Below are 21603 nucleotides of genomic sequence, written 5' to 3'. Positions count from 1 at the left end.
ACATTAACAAGCTCCAATGTAAATTCCATGACTGAACTAGGAACATAAAAAAAGCATCACTGAGACAGAATTTGCAGTGCTCCACTCTATGACATGAGGAACTCAAACAGCTACCCATGGTACCTGACACTGCCAAGTCACCTCCTGGTCCGGCCACAGAACAGTTACTTTTTTTCTAGACTATATATACAGGATCATCCATTTCATTGTCTATACATACAGTTTCAGAAGTACATTTTCAGGCTTCCCAAGATGACATGCTCAGATTAGGTTATTCCTCAAAAGACCCCTTGTTTCAGTCACACCCAGCACAGGTTGAAGTGACACAATGAGATATAAAATTCTACCTGTTTAAACACACAGTCTTCAGAATTACACATATCTTATGGAATTTTGTGCTGTTGAATTTAACTCTTCACACAGGTGTAAGAGTTAAAATTAAGCGTCTCCTCCACCTTCTGATTATAAAGCAGCTTGTACAAGGGAACAAAATCAGGTTGTTGGGAAAGACTATGGAGCCCAAAACTGCAAATATCTGGAGGTATCTTGTATCTCTGAAAAGTTAAACATTTCAACACTTCCCTCAAAGACAGAGGCACTCTCCAGAGCTATCATGGCATACATATATTAACACTGGGACCTGCGCCATAACAACTCCACTTGGAGACAGAATACAAACACAAAACACAACTGAGCAGCACTGCAACAAAAAAAAATAGAACAGGACAAAAATTACAGCAGGAGGGAATGAATGACTCTCACCACACCTGTGATTAAAAAAATTATATAAATCCATTTCACAATCCAAATAGTAATAGAATTTGGTAGCACTGTGGACAGCTCAATGAGAACCCAATTCAAAAGACAATGCTGATGGCAGCAAAGGAGAAAAACTCAAAGCAAGCTTTGGACTAATTTGATTATGTCATTATCCACAGTACTTCCACCTTGGCTGTGTCCAGTTTTGTGAAGTCATACAGTTAAAAAAAACCAAACAAACCAACAAAACTTTTCTTCCTTGAAACCTGGGCACCAGGTACCACAGGTCTTCACAGATGCAGCAAAGCTATAAAGCAGGATGCTCATTCTAAAACTCTGTATTTAAAAGCACTAAGTTTACTCTGAAAAGAGAATAGTAAAAGCAAACCAAATTAAAATGGAGAAGTTAAAGTGAATTGCACTAACCTGTGGTGCTCACAAAACACATAAAAAGATGCTACCTATTAATTCAGTCCTGATTATATAAAACTACAGACACCACCTCAGCCTCGAGGATTTAAAAAACCACTTCCTGGCCAGTACTGAAAAGTCTCTTCAAAGCACTAATTCTTAGAAATGGCTACCAAAGGGGACTATGTACCAACAAATGACAGCTCTGGTGTAAGACATGAGATACTCAAGTTCAGTCCAGCTGGGGTTGATGCTATTCAGGCCCGTCTTTTTCCAATTTTTATAGTATAAAACATATAATGAAATGTTTAAGTGTGAGGGAAAAAAAAACAAAAAAAGCCTTGCACTGGGTTCAAAGTGCTGCACTTCCCTAGTCAATAGGGTAAGAGATACTTTACATTCTAGTGGGCTGCTTTGTGAGTACATCAGAAAGGATGCATGATACTAAAACAAATTAATTGGACAATGCATGGAACAGATCCCTACCCACAGCCACTACAGCTACAACTACGTAATATTTTCCACCAGTTACTTTTTTCTAGTTCATAACTTACCAAAAATAAGATACTGGAGGCTTTCTTCATTTTCAGATTTAGTAATATTTTCTGGTAGGCTATTAAGAAATTCCATCACTAAAAATATGACCAAGTATTTCACTTAAATGTGACAAAAAAATTAGGGGAGGCAAAACACCGCAGAATTTTGACAAGTGTTACAAGTTCTGTAAAGCTGTTGTCAGTACATGCTTAGCTGACACCAACAAGACTTCCATCAGGCATGTAAAGTTCCTCATTAGTTAGAACTGTCTATGTTTGCAAAGCCAATTTAGCAGTTAGAAGTTTACTGCATTCATCAGCTCAGTCCCCGAAATTTCTGGAAAGCCAGAAGTGTTCAGAAAGACTGGTTTCTGAACTGGAGAAATCTTTCCCTCCTACACAGTTCTAACTGGGCAAAAGAGCATCATATGATAACGTAAGACATATTTTCTCTTACACAGTTAAAACATTCGTATGTCTTTCCCACCTTTCTGTGAAACAGAGGCAAAGTGGTGGTGATAGCAGTGAAGGAGGGGGAACAAATTGTGAAAAAAAAAAAAAAAAGAACTTTCCTGGAAGTCAGAAAGGTTTGGCTGTTCCTCTGTACTCTTTCTATATGTTACAACACACCACTACACACGTACGAGCACACACGACGATTCTGTGAAAGTGAAAAACTTCAAGACAAGAAAAAATAAGTTCACAAAATCCCATTTAAGTGCAGAATCAGTAAGAGAACCACTGCTGAACACAGTGTTTCACTTTTCAATAGCAGACAGGATCCTTCAGTTCACCAAGCAAAGGAGAAAGTCTGGTTTGCACATTTGACACCATCGATTACCTCTTCACCAAACAACTACCTCATCCTCAGCCACCTGAAGACTCCACAGCTGGCTGAGGCGACACAGCGACACGGAATCTTTGCCTTCCTTAGGAAAATATACTGGTCACGACAACAATATGCCTGGAAAAGCTGTGCTGTGTGTTGTAGGCTGTAACTTTGTCAAAGGCAATTTCAATTTTAGGAAAAACTCTCACACAAAAAGGAAGAGAGCTGAAACTACGCAAAGTTCTCACTCCCTCCTCTACATGTGGCAGCTTACAGTGAGTTTCAGCTTTAATTTACTGTCTAAAATTAAGCCAAAGAAACTGGGCGACTCTGTGATACCAGCAGATTTAGTACAGTAAGAGTAGGTCCAGATCCACCCCCAAAAGAATAGAAGAAGCCTCTCTAAGAAGACAAAGGCACAACTTTGACAGGAGGTTTCAGCTGCTGCTGAAACACAAGCCAATAGGACACTGGTGGAGTTAAATTCCATGAGATGAAGAAGTTGCCATTTCTACCACCCCAACTAAGGCATGAGCACACCTTTCCTTGTATCACATTTTGGGACTAAAGACTCCTAAAGAGAATCAACATCCAACATCTCATATCTTCAAGAAAATACATGGGAGGTAAAACAAGCACATGAACTGAAAACCAAAAAAGATTTACAAGTTCCAACAGTCTATTCACAGTTTTAAAAGACTAAACAACAAGTGAGAAAATAACCTTAATTTCACTGATTTGATAAAGTTGTTGTGCTGGGTAAAAAAGTTTTTATTTCACATGCAAAGCCATAATCCCTTCCACAAAGTCACTCTTTTTCAGATAACCAGTGCTTCAACAGTAAATTAAGACCTTGTGTAGCAAGGCAAAACCCAAAAATCCTTTCAAAGAACAAAAAAGGAATCTACGATGTGCAAAGTTTAGAATTTATAAGTACATCAACACCAAGGAGTGTAGTTCCAGAAGTTTATTCAACTTTTAATCAAGTCTTCTAACTGAGACTATTTCTATTCCGCCACTTTGACATTTTTCTGTCCTTATAGAAAAAGACAAACCAAAAAGTAGCAGTATCAAACCTTTTCTTTAAAAAACAAAGAATTCTCTCTTGGATTTTCATATTTTTTACTTTTCAGTTTCTTGAAGGCAAAAAAAAAAGGTATGGGCACAATATCACAGCAAGTTCAACACCAAGGCAATAACTCAGACAGCACTTGGGGAAAAAGGAAAAGGGATCACAGGTTTCCTAACCATGGAAAGAGTGATTTCATGATGTCCCCCTCGTGCACAAAAAACCACCTTACTCCAGACATAACAGCAGGTTTGAATGAAGTTTCCAGGTTCAGCAGCAACTTTTTGAAATTAGTCACATACGGCCTCCCAACTCTCTTGACACTGTTTCCAGAAAAAGAATTAAGCCTAAAATAGCAAACCCTGTGGCAAATGGAGCGATTACACTGGCAGGAGTCCAGCACCACCGGCACCCTCGAAATGGGTTTGGCTGCAGGGTCCAGTCTGGCAGCGGGAGCTGAAGAACAAAGTAGCTCGTGTGGATCAGTGACAGAGCAGGGAGCGGCCTCGGGATCTGGGTTACGGCAGATAGGGATGGAGTGTTTACTTGGTGTCAAGGATCTGCTGACAGATGTGTAGAGGCTGGAGCTCTGGTGCGCTCACAGCAGCTGCAGCTCGGTGAGGGGTTGTAAACCACACTTCTGCTCTCTCCCCTGAACAGGATTTCTGTGTGTTTGGAATGGGACTTCCCTGGCAGCTCACAGGCCACATGTAGCCTTGCACAAGGCAGTGAAGCATCTTTTTGACAGTCCCTGTTTGCTGGTCCACAGTACAGCCACGCTCTCCTAAAAAACTCCAAGACTTTGTGATTTTGGAGTGCAGCAGGAAGCTGTCTGGGCTGCTGGAAGCCACTGTGCTGCTGAGGCTCTCCGTGGATGATTTCACAGGAAGGAAGCAGAGCCTCACCATGTAGAGAACGACTCACAGCTCATAGCCCAGCACAGACACTGCCACTGCCCAGCTCTGCACGGGGGGAAAGGGCTGAGCCACACAGATAAACTCGGAAGTAAACAAGGCACAAGATGAGCTCGGCTGGAGGGAGCAGAACAGCAAGGAGCCCAAGACACACACCAGGAACAACACACAGTAACCCTGAACTTGGTGGAAGTCGTTCTACCTAGAGCCCGGGGTTAAGAGACGGTTGTTCCAGGAAGGGGAACAACACATCCTTTCACACTGAACATAGGTCCCTGAAGGTAAACAGCAACCACCAACTGGAGCTAAGATCATTCTGAGTGAAAAGGAAAGTGGCAGGATCGGACAGAGTGTAAATAAAAGAAGATAAAGAGACTCCCATACATAAAACTACTGTATGTATGTGTAGCTGTACCTGAGCAAGAGAACTCCACACTAGAAGACACCAAAGGATTACATCAATATTATACACAGATACTGGTATGGAAATGTGCAAATGATGTTACACATGAAAGCGAAATCATGAATGTCCCTCTGGATACACGAGCTGCAGAGACCTGTCTCTCTGCTGTGCTAGGGAGAGTTTTCGTGCACTGCAGAAAGAAAAGAAAGTAAAAACAGAGGAGCTGTACTTCAAAACAATCATCCTGATTTCTTTCTTGACTCTTGTCCCTTGTAGAGAACCAAATCAGACAAAAAAAAAAACAACAAAAAAAAAGAAGCCAGCACCTAACTGTGCATCCCAAGACACGAGTGCTTTAATGCTTTTACAGAAGCAGCATCTCTAAGTGGAGCAGTCAAAGACATCTCAGTTCTGGGTCCTGTATTTCACTTCACTATTCTTTGCTAGATTATCACCCTAAGGGAAGAGATTTTATGCAAAACCGTTGAGAACAGCAACATCAACTAAAGTTCCATTTATTTTAAAACTTTTTTAGAAGAAAACTGGGTGCCGGTCACACAAACACTGCAGTTTGTACATAAGAATTCCCACCACAGAAACAGCCTAAAACACTGTCCCATAATGAATTGCACAAACTCGAGCAGTATTAACCTGTATTTCCCCTAAACAACATTAAATGTCTCTGAGCGAGTTGGTAACTCTTCTTTCCACGTCCACATTTCCTTTTACTCCCAGATTTCACCACAGACAGAGCGCGAGGACACCTCAGGCAGCCCATCACCTCTCCAAGCTGCTCCCGACATGTGGACGCGCTTCTCCCGCACCTCCACAACACCAACTATCGCAGCGCGGCCGAACACGCGGCGAGCCGGGAATCCCAGGATGGAGCCGGGAGCGAGGAAATGGAGACCCCGCTCCGCGGCGGGAGCTGCGCCGGCCCCGGGGCTCGGCAGAGGGAGGGGAGAGCGGGGCAGGGGAGGAAAGCCTCCCCTCAGAGGGGCCTCCGGACACGCGGCCGCCCTGCCCGAGGTGGCGGCGGCGCCCTGACCCTCCTTCCTCCCCCGGCCGCGGCTCCAGCCAGGCCCGAGCCGCGGGGGGAGAGCGCTCCCGGGGCTCCCCGCGGACACGGGCCGGGAAAGCCGCTCCAGGGGGAGCGGGGGAGGGAAAGAAACCCGGGTCGCAGCCTCACCGGGTCCGGCGGAGGGGGCTCCCGGGTACATGTCTCCGTGTGCGACGGCGGAGGCGGCGGCGGCTCCAGGGGAGGGCACGGGGGAGGGAGCGAGCCCGAGCCCCGGCTACGCTGTCGGGGGAAGGGGAGGAGGAGGAGGAAGGGGAGGGGAGGGGGGAGGAAAAGAAAAGGGGAGAGGAGGAAAAAAAAAAAAAAAAGAAAAGAAAGAGGGAGGAGGAGGAGGGCCGGGAATCCAGGTTACTCGGCGGCACTGAGGAGCGGGGAGGGGAGAAGGGAGGAGCCGCGGGGTCACGGGGAAGGGGCGCTCCGCCCTCCGGCCCGGGCGGGCGGGAAGCGGGAGCAGAGCAGCAGAAGAAGCAGGAGGATCACAGGATCAGTTAGGTTGGAAAAGGTCTCTGAGATGACCGAGTCCAACCTGTGACCGCACACCAACAGTGTCAGCCAGACCATGGCACTGAGTGCCACGTCCAGTCTTTCCTGAAACACCTCCAGGGACGGTGACTCCACGGCCTCCCTAGGCAGCACATTCCAATGTTAAATCACCCTTTCTGGGAAGAATTTCTTCCTCATGTCCAACCTAAACCTCCCCTGGCGCAGCTTAAGACTGTGTCCTCTCGTCCCGTCGCTTTCAATGAGACCTTGGAAAATGACTGTGAGCCTCCAGCTCTCTGCACTACCTCTCCTCCTTACACGTGTTTAAAAGGGATGCTGGAATGATACCGGTATTACACATACCTATTCTCTGTTTACTTGAAATTTGGATTTGATTGTTTCACTTCTCTTATTTCTCCTGTAGCTGTGAAAACCTCAGGTCACCTCATGGATCTTGTACCTCCATACGCGTCATATGGACATAGATACTTTTAGTCGTATCTATGAAACTCAGCTGTATCAGTGATGATGGTTCCTGCAGGAACTGTCATGCTTTTGTAGTCATCTAAGTGGTACCTCTTCCTTTCAGCAGAAGAAAGGAGGGAAAAAAAAATCTTAAACCTACTAAGCAGTCAAAGAGCAATTTAATGATGCTCATTTCCACCAGGAGTTACCTACAGAGTTACAGTACAGCACCACAATCCATCCTTTCAATCACCTCCTCCATGGCAATGTGGAAGCCTTTAATAAATTCATGCAGTTTTCACCCCAGATCAGTCAAGCCCCTTCAAATTCAACTGAATTCCTTCACTAGATATTATCTGCCAAAGGACAAGGCAAACATATGGTTCGTCAAACCAGTTAATATCCTCCTTCATCAGTTCATATTTGAAGTGATAACGAAGCATCTCAGTGCTCCAAAGTGTTTACCCTTTTGGGTCATACTTGTAGATATTTAAGGGCTGCTATTAACAGCTCAGCTTTCACTTCAAGTGAACTGTTCCTGAAACCATTGTCACCACCAGAGTTTCCACTGGAGTGATTTTGGATTTGTCTCCATTCCAAGCTTCTCAAGTTGCTGGAAAGTAAAGATTTACCCACAACTATAAACAAATAAAGGACAAAATTATGGGTCAACTTTAGTTTTAAAGTAAAACCAGGCAACTCTAGTAAAAAGATAAACAAGGGAGCTGGCAAGGGGGTTGCTGTTTTCCTCTCTGTGAGGAGCTGGGTAACATTTTTTCACAACCACCCAAAACCAAGAGCCAGAAGAGAGTTATCTGAGGCAAATTTGGCTTTTCTGCTGAGGTGACAGGAAGAAACCATGCAGTCCCTGTATCGACATCTATTTTTTTTATACTATTATTTAAATCAATCTCTTCAATCTAATCAGGAATATAACTCTCCTGATGATTACACAGACTATCATGCCTGTTAGACCTGTATTTAAGAAAAAAAGAGCATAAAAATACACTGACAGGTTTCTAGAAATGTCCACTTGAGTGATTTGGTCACCCTGATGAGCAGCACTGATTAACACTGAGGCTAAAAGTACATTATGGTACTCTGGTAGCAGTTTGAAAATAACACACTAACAAGCAACAGAAGACAGGTGAAATACAAGGGGAGGTTTTACAAAACAGTAAACGCATACCCAACACTTCTCTCCAGCTCCACAGGATGCTCTGAAATTGATTTCAGAAGTTCCCTGAAAAATAGAGATCCTGAAAACAGCAATTAATACCTTGAACGTCCTAGAGTGCAATATAATTGTATTGATTTAAAGCTGATTCCTGTGGATTTAGCACTTCATAAGCAAAAGGGTTTATCACCGTTTATACAGAACTGCAGGACTGCACAGTTAAATAATAAATTGGTTAAATAGTTTTATTTAAGCACTATTTTCTCATGTAGAAGTGCTGCTGTTCCTGGAGGCATATTTTCATGGTACCGAGTTCTTGCAGCATCATTTCTGTGCATCTGAGGAAGGAAAGTTGCAGCTCTCTTCTACCTCTGTTCACACATTCATTTTGGGCCATGTCACTTGCTTTACTTCTAATGCTTTCTGTCACTGACAACTGATGTTTTGGAGAACAGTGAAACCTAATTATGTCTTACCGGGAAATTTCACCCAAAAAAGGCCTCAGTTCTTGAAAAGATTTGGTCTGAAAGAAAGGTTTGAAAGCTCTGTAACAACATTCTTTTATAACATGTTCTTTATATGCTGTATTAACAATTATATGGTAGTATAAGACCAGCTGCTTAAACACTTAAAATTAGGTTTCTCTAAAGAAAAAATTGAGTGACTGTTGGACACAATACCTGTCCTAACTGCTGGATTCCAAGATGACATTTCCCAGAACTCTCAGAGAATATCTTCTGTGATATCTCTCATGGAAGAAATCATTATTTTGGAAAAAAAAAAAGATAATGTTCTAATCATTTTGAAAGCAAAGATGGTATTTAGGAACAGCTTTTAAAACTCATTTATAGCAGCAGCAATCTGGGAAAAATATTTTATGTACAAGCAGGCTACTGGCAAATTATATGGCTTTTCTTTTGATGAGAAAACATATATTGATCGCTATAAGTATCAAGTCTTCCCTTTTAAAACTAAATTACTTTAAAGTCCAGAGTTTTTAAATGTCTTGTAGTCATTGCTTACAATAATACAGTGGCAAAAATTTTTACTCAGAGCAGAAAGATGTAAATTTTATTCTTGACTTGGAGGGAATTTAAGCTTATCTTTTCCATCTTATAACTTTTAAGATGTTACCTGGAGTGTGCACATTAGACCCGTCATGTTCTGCTTTGCACAAGAGCTTAAAATCAGAACAAAAGTGAAGACCATGGCTCTATGATCTAATGTGTTCATATGGCTACAGAAACTTTGAGGGTCTGGTCCCCTACTCAGGGACTGTTTGTTATTTCAACAATTAATGATTTAATCACAATTAATCCACAGTAGATGGACCAAAACCTGATTTTTGTCTTTCTACAGTAAGATAACTGTTCCAACTACTAAGCTACAAAGCCACATTTGATTCCTTTTCTTAAATGAATTACAATATTTATTTTTTTGAAAAAGCATTTATTATTATTAGATTACAAACTTAAGTTTACTCAAAAAGACAACTTTTCCAGGCGATCAGGGCCAATAATACAGCAATTAGACACTATGAAAAAGATGCAGCACCACCTATTGGGGATGTGTTACATACACTGATTATTACAATTCTAAGTAGTATCAGAGTTGTGTTCTGTGTTGTACTGACCTTGTTATAAGGAAACAAAACCAAAAAAACCTATCCAAGGAGAAAAGGAGTTTCTAAAAAGAACATAAAGGAAGCAAATACTGTACCTGAAACTGCTCATCAACAGAATTCAAGATAGCAACTTGAAAGTCTACAGTTCTTATATCAAACTCTAAACTCTACCAGATCAGTACAGCACAGCAGGCACAACTGCAAAAAAACAGTGGAAAACAGTTGCAGGAGGGGATGACTGTCCTGGTTAACAGTACATAAACAGGGACTCAAATTAGATGAGTGAAACCAGCCCAGAGAAGCTGTGTCTGCCCCATCCCTGGAAGTGTTTTAGGCCAGGCTGGATGGGGGTCCAACAACCTGGTCTAGTGGAAGGGGGGTTGGAACGAGATGGTCTTTAAGGTCCCTTCTAACCCAAACCATTCTACAACTTTATGTCTCTATAATTATCTACCAACACCTTCTCACCTGTGGAAGTTGGAAAGAATTTAACCTGTTGCCTTAGGTTAGAAAAGATCATCGAGTCCAACCATTAGCCCTGTCTAGTGCATCACTAAACCATGTCCCTCAGTACCACATCTACATGTCTTCTAAATACCTCCAGGGTTGTTGACTCAATCACTTCCCTGGGCAGCCTGTTCCAATCCTTGACAATCCTTCCTATGGAGAAATTTTTCCTAATATCCATTCTAAACCTCCCATGGCGCAACTTGAGGCCATTCCTCTTGTCCTGTTGTTTGTTACTTGGGAGAAAAGACCAACCTCCCCTTGGCTACAATCTCCTTTCCAGGAAGCTCCTTCCCCAGCTCTGTTACTCTTCCTCAGACACACTCCAGCACCTCAATGTCTTTCCTGTAGTAAAGAACTCAAATCTGAACACGAAATTCAAGGTGAGGCCTCACTATTGCCTTTGGTCACTGAGAAAGTGAAGCCTTGAGAGCTGGAGAAAGGCTTGCTTTTAAGAAAGAAGGAAGAATCACCTCAGGAAGATTAAAAGCAACAACAAAATAGTTAATCGAGGGCAGGGAAAGAGAAAGGAACTATCAACTTCAGGTCTCCTTAGTGAAGAACTCTTGAGTTTGACAGCTTCGATGAATACCAGTGACCTCAGTCATGTTCTAACAATAAGGCATCAGCTCTGTAGTGGTGCACACTCACAGCTAATTTGGGATGAAGTGCTAAGGACTGACTGCTTTGCATATGCAGCTATAATAACAGATAAAGCATCAGAACGAATATGTAGTGATAATGATTGGGAGAACTAATTGCGAGGTTTTGTTTTAAATTTTGAAACTGTCACAATTTGTCAGTGTTCTAAGCACTTACAGCACAGGAATCTCTAATTCTTTAAATGCTGCATGTATACACACAGACACAAAACAAGTTAATCTGCATCTTGCTGATGTCTTCCTTTCTTGGCTGCTAAGCAATCCACAAGCATATCCTGCCAGATCTCTGCCACTGCTCTTTACCATCCTCTAAGTGTAAAATATCCACTTCAGGGAAGTTTCATAGCCAAGTTATGTGTTTTATTTATTATGAAGACAGTCCTGTGCAATCCTGTAACTAGTAAAACAGTTGTATTATCATCCTAAACCTCATCACCCTGGAAATAAGTCACTGCCCTGGAATTGTAGAATACACAGAAGTATGTAGATAATAAAGAGTACAGACAGTTACAGGATCAGAGGTGAAAAGAATGTGCCTCTGCAAATTTCTAGACCCTTGGTCTCCCTTGGAATTAAGCTTTATTAACCAGCAATCCTGACCAGATACATAGGCTTCAAAAAGATTTTGAAGCAGCACAACTGGAGGTTTTTTCGCTTTCTTATTACACAGCAATTTGTTTTCATCAGAACTTTATTCTGAGCTCCTACAGAGCAGCTTTATCAGTGTCACTCAATAGATGCAGCAAGACAGCCATGAAGCAAGGATGCAGGCAAATCTCATTTAATTAACATCTTTACCAACCAAAGCCTAAGCTTATGTGAATGTCACGTTTAAATTTTAGGTCTTCATATTTTATTTTTTAACAATGCATCAGCATGTCTCAAAATTTTTAGCTTAAGGACGGTTATACCAGAACCATTATCATCATCATCATCATCATGTCTAGGCTTTGCGAATGAAGATTTGGGAAGGGCTCTACCCACAGTTGCTACCAGAACCATTATAAAACCATGTTTACAAAACCTTTAATTTTGTTGTCTGTTTGCACAATCTCCCAGGCCAGCATCATTGGCAAGTTCATTTGATTGAAAAGGAACCTTATTTCCGTGTTGCTAGTTTCCAGTCAGATCATCTCATGAACCACCGGCACAGGAGGGTTTGGCAACACTGGAGTGAGGGACAGTCAAGGCAGGTTCATGCAAGTCATTTGTGAAATCCCATCCTCAAGTACCCAACAACAACACAGGTTCCAGTACATCCCACTGGGAAGATGCATTTATTTGCTACTTTGAGTTAGGTATAAAAATGTAGACCAATTGCCCTGTGCCTTCAATAGGAAGTTTAAGTAAATGCTTAAATTCAGAGCTGGTGACCCCACTTAAGCACCCACAAGTCAAGCACTGCAAGACTCTGCATTTATCATGTCCATCAGTGAGTAGTGTCAGATCTTCATTTAGTGAAATTCTGAGTTGTTTCTGATCATTAGGAAGGGATGGATACAAGAGGTCAAGTCCCTCTTGCCTACCTCACTTTTCACTTTCAATGGTCTAGTATATCCTCAGGTTTTTATGAGGGAACATTATAACAGCAGGGTGTCAGATATGCTTTGCTGGTAATGGAGAAGTGTCATTTTAGGATTCTAAGCTTTCAAGCTTTTTGCAAATTATCAAGTAATTTTGTTCTAGCTTGTTTTTGAAAGTTTGACTTATTTATAATAGAATGGTTTGAGTTGGAAGGGACCTTTAAAGGTCAGCTGGACCTTTAAAAGTCCAGCCCCAATGCAACAAGCAGGGACATCTTTTCCTAGATCAAGTTGTTCAGAGCCCCATTCACCCTGGGTGGCATCCCATCCCTCAGGCATGTCAGCCACACCTCTCACCTTGGAGTCATCTGCAAATCCACTGAAGGTGCACTCAATCCCCCTGCTCATGGCATTGATGAAGATATTAAACCATTCTGGTGCCAATACGGAACCCTGAAGGACACCCCTCATCACTCATCCAGCTGGACATCGAGGACTGGATGTGACTGATTCCTCATCCACTGAGCAGTCTATCCATCAAATCCCTCTCTCCAATTTAGAGAGAAGGATGTTGTGGGGATCTGTGTCAAAAGCTTGACAGAAATCCAGATAAATGACATGTAGCTCTTCCTTTCTCCACTGATGGGGTCATTCCAACATAGAAGGCCCCTCAGTTGGTCAGGCAGGACTTGCCCATGGTGAAGCCATGCTGGCTGTCCCAAATCACCTCCCTGTTCTTCATGTGCTTTGGCAGGAAGAAGGAGGATCTAGGAGGATCCATGATCTTCCCATGCACAGAGTGAGGCTTATCAAATGCACATCTGTGAAGAATATGAAAAAACCTGAGTGATCATTTCTTTTTCACAGTCTGATTATTCCTTTGGAGCGAAATGCTGGAATTCGCTGAGGCTCATCAGAATCACAGAATCAGAGAATAGCTCAGGTTGGAAGGGACCACAGTGGGTCCAACCCCCCTGCTCCAGCAGGGTCATCCCAGAGCACATGGCACAGGATTGCATCCAGACAGTCCTGGAATATCTCCAGTGAAGGAGACTCCACAATTCCTCGGGGCAACTTGTTCCAGTGTGCGGTCACACACATCAGAAAGAAATGCTTCTTCATATTCAGGTGGAAGAAATCAGGTTACACAGGGTAGAGAGTTCTGGAGAAGCCAGGCAGTGGGAAGTTTTCACCAATGGCTCATTCTGCACCTTTTTTTCCCCTATTACATATAACTTACAGAAAATGGCACGGTTCGCGAGGCAGTGACACCCCAAACAGCGGGGGGGAGGGTGAGTTTGTTCCTCAAGTTGCACCAGGGAGGATTAGTTTGGACACTAGGGAAAATTGCTTCACCGAAGGAGTTTTCCAGCCCTGGCACTGCCCAGGGCGGTGATGGAGTCCCCACCCCTGAAGGGATTTAAAAGCCGTGTGGATGTGGCACTTGGGGACACGGGTGGGCTTGACAGTGCTGGGAGAACGGCTGGAGTCGGTGATGAGGGCTATTCCAGGACATTGGATGTTCGGGAATGAATTCCTCGCTGTGAGGGCGGTGAGGAACGGCGGGGTGGGGGAGGGGCGAGCGCCCGCCATGCGCGGCGGGTCACGAGGCGTGACGTCTCCGATGACATCACAGCACCGCCATTATAAAGCCAAGCCGCGCCTCCTGCCCCCTCTCGCTCCGCGGCGGCCCAAGGTGCTGAGTTCTTCTCACGAAGCTAAGGCCGAACCACCCGGCGACCAGCACCGCGCCCCGCCATGGCCTCCGTCTCCGAGCTCGCCTGCATCTACTCCGCCCTCATCCTGCACGACGACGAGGTCACCGTGACGGTGAGTACGGCCGCACAAGATGGCGGCGGCGGGCGCGCGGCATGGCCGCCTGAGGGGCCGCGCCGCGCCAGGCCGGGCGCGCTCTCACCGCCACCCTCTCGTTACAGGAGGACAAGATCAACGCGCTCATCAAGGCGGCCGGAGTGAACGTGGAGCCATTCTGGCCGGGGCTGTTCGCCAAGGTGGGCGAGAGGGGCCGCGGGCTGTGCTGGGGCGGCGTGTGGCGCTCCCCCCCCCCCCCCCCCCCCCGTGTTAACGAGGCTTCGCTGCCGCTCCTTGTTCTCCGCAGGCGCTGGCGAACATCGACATCGGGAGCCTGATCTGTAACGTGGGCGCGGGCGGCGGAGGGGCCCCGGCTGCCGCCGCCCCCGCGGGAGGTGCCGCGCCCGCCGGAGGAGCCGCCCCCGGTGAGCGGCGGCTGTGCCCGGCCGGGGCATGGAAACGGGGATCCATGGGATGGGTTGGGGTGGGAGGGAGCTTAGAGGTCAGCTAGTCGACCCCCCTGCCATAGGCAGGAACGTTTCCACTAGAAGAGGTTGCTCAAAGCCTCATCCAACCCGGCCTTGAACACTTCCAGGGACGGGGCATGCGCAGCTTTGGAGGGACCAGTTACAGGCGCTGCTTTAATGTGGCTTGTGCCTCACAGTCTGTGCGTGAGTCTTCCTAGAGCAAAGCACTCTCCCCCTTGGAAAGGCTGATGTTGCACGTTGAGTCAGTGTTGCAGCATTAGTGTTAGCTCAGAGTTAGGGCTGATCTTCCCATATGTCATCAGGGTCTTTTCTAAAGTTTTTCAGGTTTGATAGAAATTAGTTTTGAAGGCACAGAACCACATTCCTAGTAGTGCAAACACTGGTCTCCTTGCCTTGCTGGCTTAGATTTTTAGGACTGCTCGGGTCTTGCTTCTTGATGTTACAGTTAGTAATATGTGAAGCCTTCTGTGGCAGGTGACTTCTAAGCTGATAACATGGACATAAAACCTGACTCTTTTCTCCTTTTCTAGCTGAGGAGAAGAAAGAAGAGGAAAAGAAAGAAGAATCAGAGGAATCTGATGATGACATGGGCTTTGGTCTTTTTGACTAATTAAGTTTTGTACCTGCCTGTAATAAAGAACACCTACTTGTACTCCTGTCTCTCATGTGGATCAGTGTGAAGGGGAGTGGGTGGAGCATGAGGGTGTTACCTGTGGTTGCTAAAACTGTCTTTGTGCATTAATCTGGGGCTTTACAACTTGTAGGTTTTTTGTATTCCACAAACAGAGTTAAGGCTACTAACTGCATCCATAACCTATGGACAAAGGTGGGAATGTAATCCCACTGAGCATGGGATGTGACAACAGCTTGGAGCTACAGGATGTGGTGGTGTTTATCAGAAGTGCTCAGACTTGACTGGTTACAGCTCAGGACAAGCTGTAACATTTCTAGTTCAAGCCTTACCAACAGTTCAGCTCCCACCTTGTCCCTGGTGATGGGACACAGCAGAGTGGCCCAGATGTGGCACTGCAGGGATCAAATGCATTTCACAGTGCAGGAAAAGGCTGCAATTCTCAGGTGAAGGCCTGAGGTGGTGTAAGGTGCAGAATTTTTTACCATTCCAGAAAAAAAAGGTCTCTGAAAACTGGTTTGGAGGGTGGGTGTGGGGGATCATTTAACATTGCTCTGTGAAAGGAGCAACTTAATTTCCAGAGCAATTGAACACATTAAAGACTGTTCCAAATGTGTATTCCAAAGTATTAAAATTAAGCATTGCAAGATGTCCCAGGTCTGTAAGAAGGGCTCCCAAGTTGTGTAGGAGGGTAGTTCCACATCTAAACCAAACACTGATGAACTCTGCGCTATCCCATCTTCACAAAAAAATGGAATTAGTTTTGTGGGAAGCTCATTTTAAAAAACACAGGCACTCATAGAAGAATTTGGTTCCTGTGCTGCTGCTGAGCACTCACCTGAGCTTCCAAAATAGCTCCTGCAAACCCTCCACTGTTTAAAGTAACCCTTTTTAAAATAACCTCCACCAGGAAAATAAATTATAAAGGTCTAAAGGACTTTGAAAGTAATTACAAGTCACTTACACAGGTGGTAACACTGACTTGTTCTGTGCTGGAGGAAAAACTGCTTTCTCAAAAGAACTAAATCTTGGGATTTCCTCCTTCAGTGCTTATCTGTTGCTCTTCAAGTCCTGCATAAATGAATTCTTAAAAGCTTGTGGATTAGGGTGGGGGGAAAACTCCAAGCAGAGAAAATCCTCAGTGATTTCTTCTGCAGTGCACACACATGAAATAATACAGTCAGAGTTTCACTGGTAACACCTTTTTAATAGGTCAAAGTAACTGTACAGTTTATTATATTCTTCCTGAGAATAATTTATATCCCTCAACAGCAAAAAGGGAGTGTGGTTTTTATTTCAACAGAACAGATGGCATAACTGGAAAACCAAGGAAAATCTAATTACACTGCTCTACTGTAACTCCTCCCAGGCAAGATAGACAAAAGGATGGGTTAGTTAACTACAGTGGGTTTAAAATAGTCATCATGGCTTTAATCTGTCTTTATAAATTATATAAAAATGGGGGACATGGATGGTTACAGAACTCCTCTAAATGCAGCTCTGAATTGCTCTGGTACAAAGCAGCATTTTCACTTCCAAGGAAAACAACATTGCTACAAAAGAACTGGCACGTTATCCTGGTGAAAAAGACGAGTGTTCAGTTGTGTCCTACAGCTAGTTCCAAACAAATGCTTCACACAGTCACATAAAAGAAAAAGGCAGGAAGATGAAGGGGGCTTTAGTTTGTCTTGAAATGACCGAAGTCTTGAAAATATAGCTTTTTATTCTTTCTCTGTAAATCGTGATTAGCATATTGCGACATAAGTGTTCTAATAAAAAAAAATTCCAGTCAGGATAGTTCATATACTGTGGGCAAGAATTCTCAGCCCTGAGGTTTCCCCGAATTCTTCACTTCACAATATCTTTCTCCGATCTGCTGCTCCAACAGTTTTGGCTCCGAGATCGTGACCCTGTGGCAGCTCCATGCGATGGTGCAAAGGGCCCTGCACTCCGTGGCCGTGAGTTCCCGAGGGCTCCTGTACAAACCTCATCTGTGGTGATGCCACTTCTGAATCCCAGACCAGCTTGGCTTTATGATAAAGACTGGGTTAAACTGCTGCGATGAGAGAACCAGCGGAGGTCGGTCAGGTCTGCTGAAGCGAGAGGCGCTGGAAAGCCAGGACTGCACTGGGTTAATCCTCACTGCTGGTGGAAGGTGAAGAACATCCTGTCGCAAGCAGAATTCCGAGACTGATGACACTCTTCCCTCAGTGCTTAGTGTGGCCTGGACTGGCTGATTTTCAGTCTGGCTTGGTCAATAACATCCAGCAGGTTTTTGGCATCCACAGCCAGAGCGTGAGCAGCCGTCAGCATTTGCTTCTTGTACTCCTGCTGCAGGCTGGTCATCACGTACTGCTGGGCCAGTTTCATCTTGTTGATGAGCTCGGCCAGGTCCGAGTTCAGCAGCTTCTGTGCCATCTCGATCTGCAACAAGACGGTTCTGTCAGCTGGGGGGTGTTTGGAGCACTGCACTCAGAGCGATGCCACAGAGACACAGCTCCTGCCTGAGATCCCTGACTGCAGCTGGGGCTGTTTTGTGGGCACCACGTGGAGCAGCATATGGAATTTGGCAGCTGCTGCTCTACCCTGGGTGGAGATCAGGAGCAGCCCTGATCAGCTGCTGAGCCACCTGCTGTTAAACACCACCAAGACCCAGGTAGTGGATTTTAACCCACATCTTGGCACTAACACCTTGTTATGGGTTTCCAGGTCCCCGTTATCATCACTCTTTTTATTACTCAAGCAGCTCTATAGGCATAGCAGTAGCTCAACAAAATAAAACAGGTCAAGAAGGCACATACAGATTGCTTAACCACATAGCTAAGCCAGGATGATTGTCTTAGATGGCACTTACAGAACCATTCTCTGTCCTCATTATCACATATGTTCCAAGATTTTGGAAGAAAACGGTTTTACTCATGAACTTCACTGAAAGCTCTGTCACTTCTCATCCAGAACTAGGTTACTACAGGAAACCTTCCAGCTGCACCAAGCTCTGCTCAATTACCTGTTCAATGACTTTGAATTAACCCCCAATGGTCTCCCTGCCGTGGAATACTGGGCTTTATGTCTCCTTCCTTATTACTTACATCCAGTTTGAGCATCCTCACTAATATAAGCCTACATATGTCCATGTAGCAATTCTAATAAAATTCATAGACTTATAGCTCAGGAGTTCAGCCTGCTCAGTGAACCAAAATGTGTGCCTGTGCCAAGAAGGGAGCACCAAAATGTGTCCCCACTGGCTGAGGCTGTGGAAAGGTAAAGGCTGAGCTCGGGTGAGCACCACATACCTCTCTGTGGGTGCTCGGAGGAAGCACTGGGAGGGTCTCATCTACAGTTGCCAGTAAGGTTCTTAGTGCCAAACCAACCTCCTAAGAAAAAAAAAATTAAGGAAATAAAGTTTAAAGACTTAGAATGAATAGACGAGAGAATTGTAGAGTGCAGGAGGCAGCACACACACTTAAGTTCCTCATCTGGATAAGAAGTGAGTTAGAACATGGCTGAGATACTTCAAAATCCCACCTGCAATTGCGTGTTTCACCATCAAAACAGTTGCCAAAGGGTTAATACAAAGTTTTCCTTAAAAAAATGAAAATATGGAGAAGACAGTGCACAATTCACCACCCTGGATAAGCACAGGCAAGTTGGGGAACAAAGCACTGTTGTACCTAATACTGAGAACAGGATCCAAAGCTCCAGCCTCTGACCACAAGTCACTCACCCCGCAAACACAAAAAGCTTTTAATTTGCAGCTTCACATAAAGTTTCTCCTACGCCACTTGAAGATCCAGGAAAAAAATAACCCCCAATTTTAGGAATGTCTCCATACCTTCACCATGGGCACGTACTCCTCGGGCGGAGCTGGCTGGATTTTACTGGACATCTCTATCACTGCCTTCACCAGCCCGGTTACATTCTCATAGACTTTGTCATTGGAGCGGTCCAGGTTGGCCGTGGGAGGAGGACTGATCTCCTGCGGCTGAATCTGGAAGCAGAGATCGGCTGCTGAACCTCCCTGTCCCCAGCAGATGGGGCTCAGCAGCTTCCCAACCTCTGCAGGCGGCCGGGAAGGGCTCACATTCCTCATATTCCCAACAGCCCCCCCCCGCTCGGTCCCACTGGTGCCCTGTCCTGGCTGAGCACACTCGCTCTAGGATCTCAAGGAAGTTTCTTTTAGTTCTTCTGACTGAACCTGATCTGTGAAATTACACTGGGCAAGTTTTACCAGGATTTTCCTGAAGAGCTTCCAGTATAACTCCCTCAACAGAGAAGAGAATAATTTGAGGAATGAGGAATACCAAGTACTTGACATGTCTAAGTGGTTCAAGTTCCACTGTTAAGGCAATAGGTATCAGGTCCCTCATTCCAGGAGCTTTTTTTGTGCTCCAAAGCAATGTCAGAGCACATAATAACACACTGATATGGAAAAGAGAACTGTAATGAGATAATCTTAGGTCCCTTCAGACCCAAACCATTTTATGATTCTGTAACATTATTCTTTTGTTAATGAAAATCCACAGCAGGTTAACAAAAATGGTGTCACCTGTAAACAGGTGGGAAACATGGACTGCTTTTAGAAAGTTGATTTCCAATAGATCAGAAAAAAAACTAATAGGTTAAAAATCCTGTAGTCCTTATTCATGCAAAACTTCCAATGAGTCAAGTCTGTCTGGAGTTAAATCCAAGACAGACTGAAATAATCCTGGGACAGAAATGAAAGAAAATTTGCAAACTTCTTCTGTAAGGTCCTCAGTATCTCTGAACTGTACAGCTACAGGCATCCCACTTTCCCATAGCTATTCCCTGCTATGGGATGCCCAAGCAACCACTCAGTGGGAGCAGAAGGTTAAAAAACTGCTGATTTCCTCCTGGTCACAGGGTGGTTTGCCTACCCTGGCAATCTGAAATGGCTTGTGGTGCTTCAGCCCCCCACACTGGGTTCCTGCTGGTTCTAAGGACTGGTCCCAGCTCCAGAGATGTTTCTCTGGAAGCACCTGAGATACTGCCCTGAGGAAATTACGAAATACTCAGATGAGACTTTCTCTATAAGGAAGGAGTGCAGGATTTAGCATGTGGTGATTTCGTTTCGTAGCACTTCATTAAGTGGATGCCAACAGCTATTACAGAGATTCGATCTAGTGCATTGATCAGAAAGTACTTCAGGAGAAAGAACACTGTAATCAGCTCAATCAGCAGGGAAAGGCTGTGATTCCAATTGGTTTCAGCAATCGAGAAGTTAAAGTCATTTGGCAAAGTCACATGCAAAGACATTTTGGAATAGGGCACGGACACACGCTCACGCACTGCTTACCCTCCATGGCTATGGTTGAGCAGAATGTGGGGGAAGGTTAAAGAAATTTACCAAAAGAAGGGAAAAAAAGAAAAACAATATTAATAAAACTCAGCAGGGGAAAAAAAAAAAAAACCCAAACCAAACCAAACCCAAAACATGTGTAGCAATAAGAGACCAGTTAAAAAGCCTGCAACGGAAACGCATCCTCACCATTCCCGGCAGTCACTCGTGTTAGCTCTCGGTCTGTGTGTTACAGAATGACCTGCTGTGCACCGTGTGGGCAGTGGAAGGGTTTGCCATGCACCCATGCTTCCTTCTGACTAAACACATGGGAGGACATCATGCAAAGCTGGACAGGAGCAAGCCAGTCTGGCAAGCAGTAGAGTGTGAATGGAGCAGAGGGCCTGGGCAGTGGTGGGGAACAACCTGTCCTAGGAATGCTGGGCCCTTTACACAAACAATCCAGTACTCACTGGATTTAAGAAAATGTTGTAGCCATCTTTCTGAAACTTTTCTTTTTGTTTTGGGAAGTCATGATAGGAAAAACATGGTCATGTAACTGTGCCGCTCTCATTCTCAATGACTAATCACAGTTGGGGTGAACTACCAAGAACCCACTCTAGATGATACCCAACCCATGGAATTCCAGGCCCTAACCTTCCAAAACTATGGACGCTGTATTTCTTAACACTTGAGTTCTCTTTGGTTTTCCCCAACATCAACACTATTGCTCTGCAGACTGTGAAGTGCTGAGTTTCCTTGTGGGACTGGCTGACACTGCCTCAGCCAGGAACACAGACCCATGTGCTCCCTGGGGCCTGCCCTGAAGGCTCCTGAGGACAAGAAGTGCCAATCCTCTTCATTTGTGTTCTGCAGAGAAGGGAGACTGAAACGGGAGTCTGAACTCGGTGTACAGAGAAGGGAGTCTGAAATGAA

At 44.6% G+C, this 21603-nt stretch overlaps 3 protein-coding genes across 22 annotated transcripts in view; 1 reads left to right on the top strand and 2 right to left on the bottom strand.

The window, feature by feature from the left end:
• The window catches only part of AGO2 (argonaute RISC catalytic component 2), a 43958-nt gene extending 37591 nt beyond the window's left edge, over window positions 1-6367 (bottom strand). For both annotated transcript variants that reach the window (XM_032688864.1, XM_032688872.1), the window contains exon 1: window positions 6111-6367. In XM_032688864.1, the coding sequence (XP_032544755.1) occupies window positions 6111-6141 (31 nt within the window). In that variant the 5' untranslated portion in view covers window positions 6142-6367. The remainder of the gene's footprint in view (window positions 1-6110) is intronic.
• Window positions 6368-14070: 7703 nt separating this feature from the next.
• On the top strand, window positions 14071-15392 carry RPLP1 (ribosomal protein lateral stalk subunit P1). The gene is made up of 4 exons (XM_032676631.1): window positions 14071-14270; window positions 14378-14452; window positions 14560-14677; window positions 15271-15392. The coding sequence occupies exons 1-4, from the start codon at window positions 14199-14201 to the stop codon at window positions 15348-15350; spliced, it is 345 nt and encodes a 114-aa protein (XP_032532522.1). The 5' UTR covers window positions 14071-14198; the 3' UTR covers window positions 15351-15392.
• A 1165-nt stretch (window positions 15393-16557) lies between these two features.
• PTK2 (protein tyrosine kinase 2) overlaps window positions 16558-21603 on the bottom strand; it is a 190477-nt gene continuing 185431 nt past the window's right edge. For 13 of the 19 annotated variants that reach the window (XM_032676611.1, XM_032676467.1, XM_032676476.1 and 10 more), the window contains 4 exons: window positions 20686-20694; window positions 19204-19359; window positions 18665-18745; window positions 16558-17795 (listed from right to left, as the gene is read on the bottom strand). In XM_032676611.1, coding sequence (XP_032532502.1) covers window positions 17586-17795; window positions 18665-18745; window positions 19204-19359; window positions 20686-20694 — 456 coding nt within the window. In that variant the 3' untranslated portion in view covers window positions 16558-17585. The remainder of the gene's footprint in view (window positions 17796-18664; window positions 18746-19203; window positions 19360-20685; window positions 20695-21603) is intronic. The other 6 variants (XM_032676495.1, XM_032676519.1, XM_032676577.1 and 3 more) reach the window with 2 other exon arrangements.

Source organism: Chiroxiphia lanceolata, chromosome 1 (assembly GCF_009829145.1).
Source record: "Chiroxiphia lanceolata isolate bChiLan1 chromosome 1, bChiLan1.pri, whole genome shotgun sequence".
NCBI lineage: Eukaryota > Metazoa > Chordata > Aves > Passeriformes > Pipridae > Chiroxiphia > Chiroxiphia lanceolata.
Note: the sequence above shows the minus strand (reverse complement) of the source record. Positions and strands in the feature narration are given on the sequence as shown.

Bases quoted from the DNA above. Each gene is read 5' to 3' on its own strand.
- RPLP1 (XM_032676631.1), top strand. From the start codon at position 14,199: ATGGCCTCCGTCTCCGAGCTCGCCTGCATCTACTCCGCCCTCATCCTG. The intron at 14,271-14,377 runs GTGAGTACGGCC...CTCTCGTTACAG, and splicing joins ACGACGAGGTCACCGTGACG to GAGGACAAGATCAACGCGCT. The intron at 14,453-14,559 runs GTGGGCGAGAGG...TGTTCTCCGCAG, and splicing joins GGCCGGGGCTGTTCGCCAAG to GCGCTGGCGAACATCGACAT.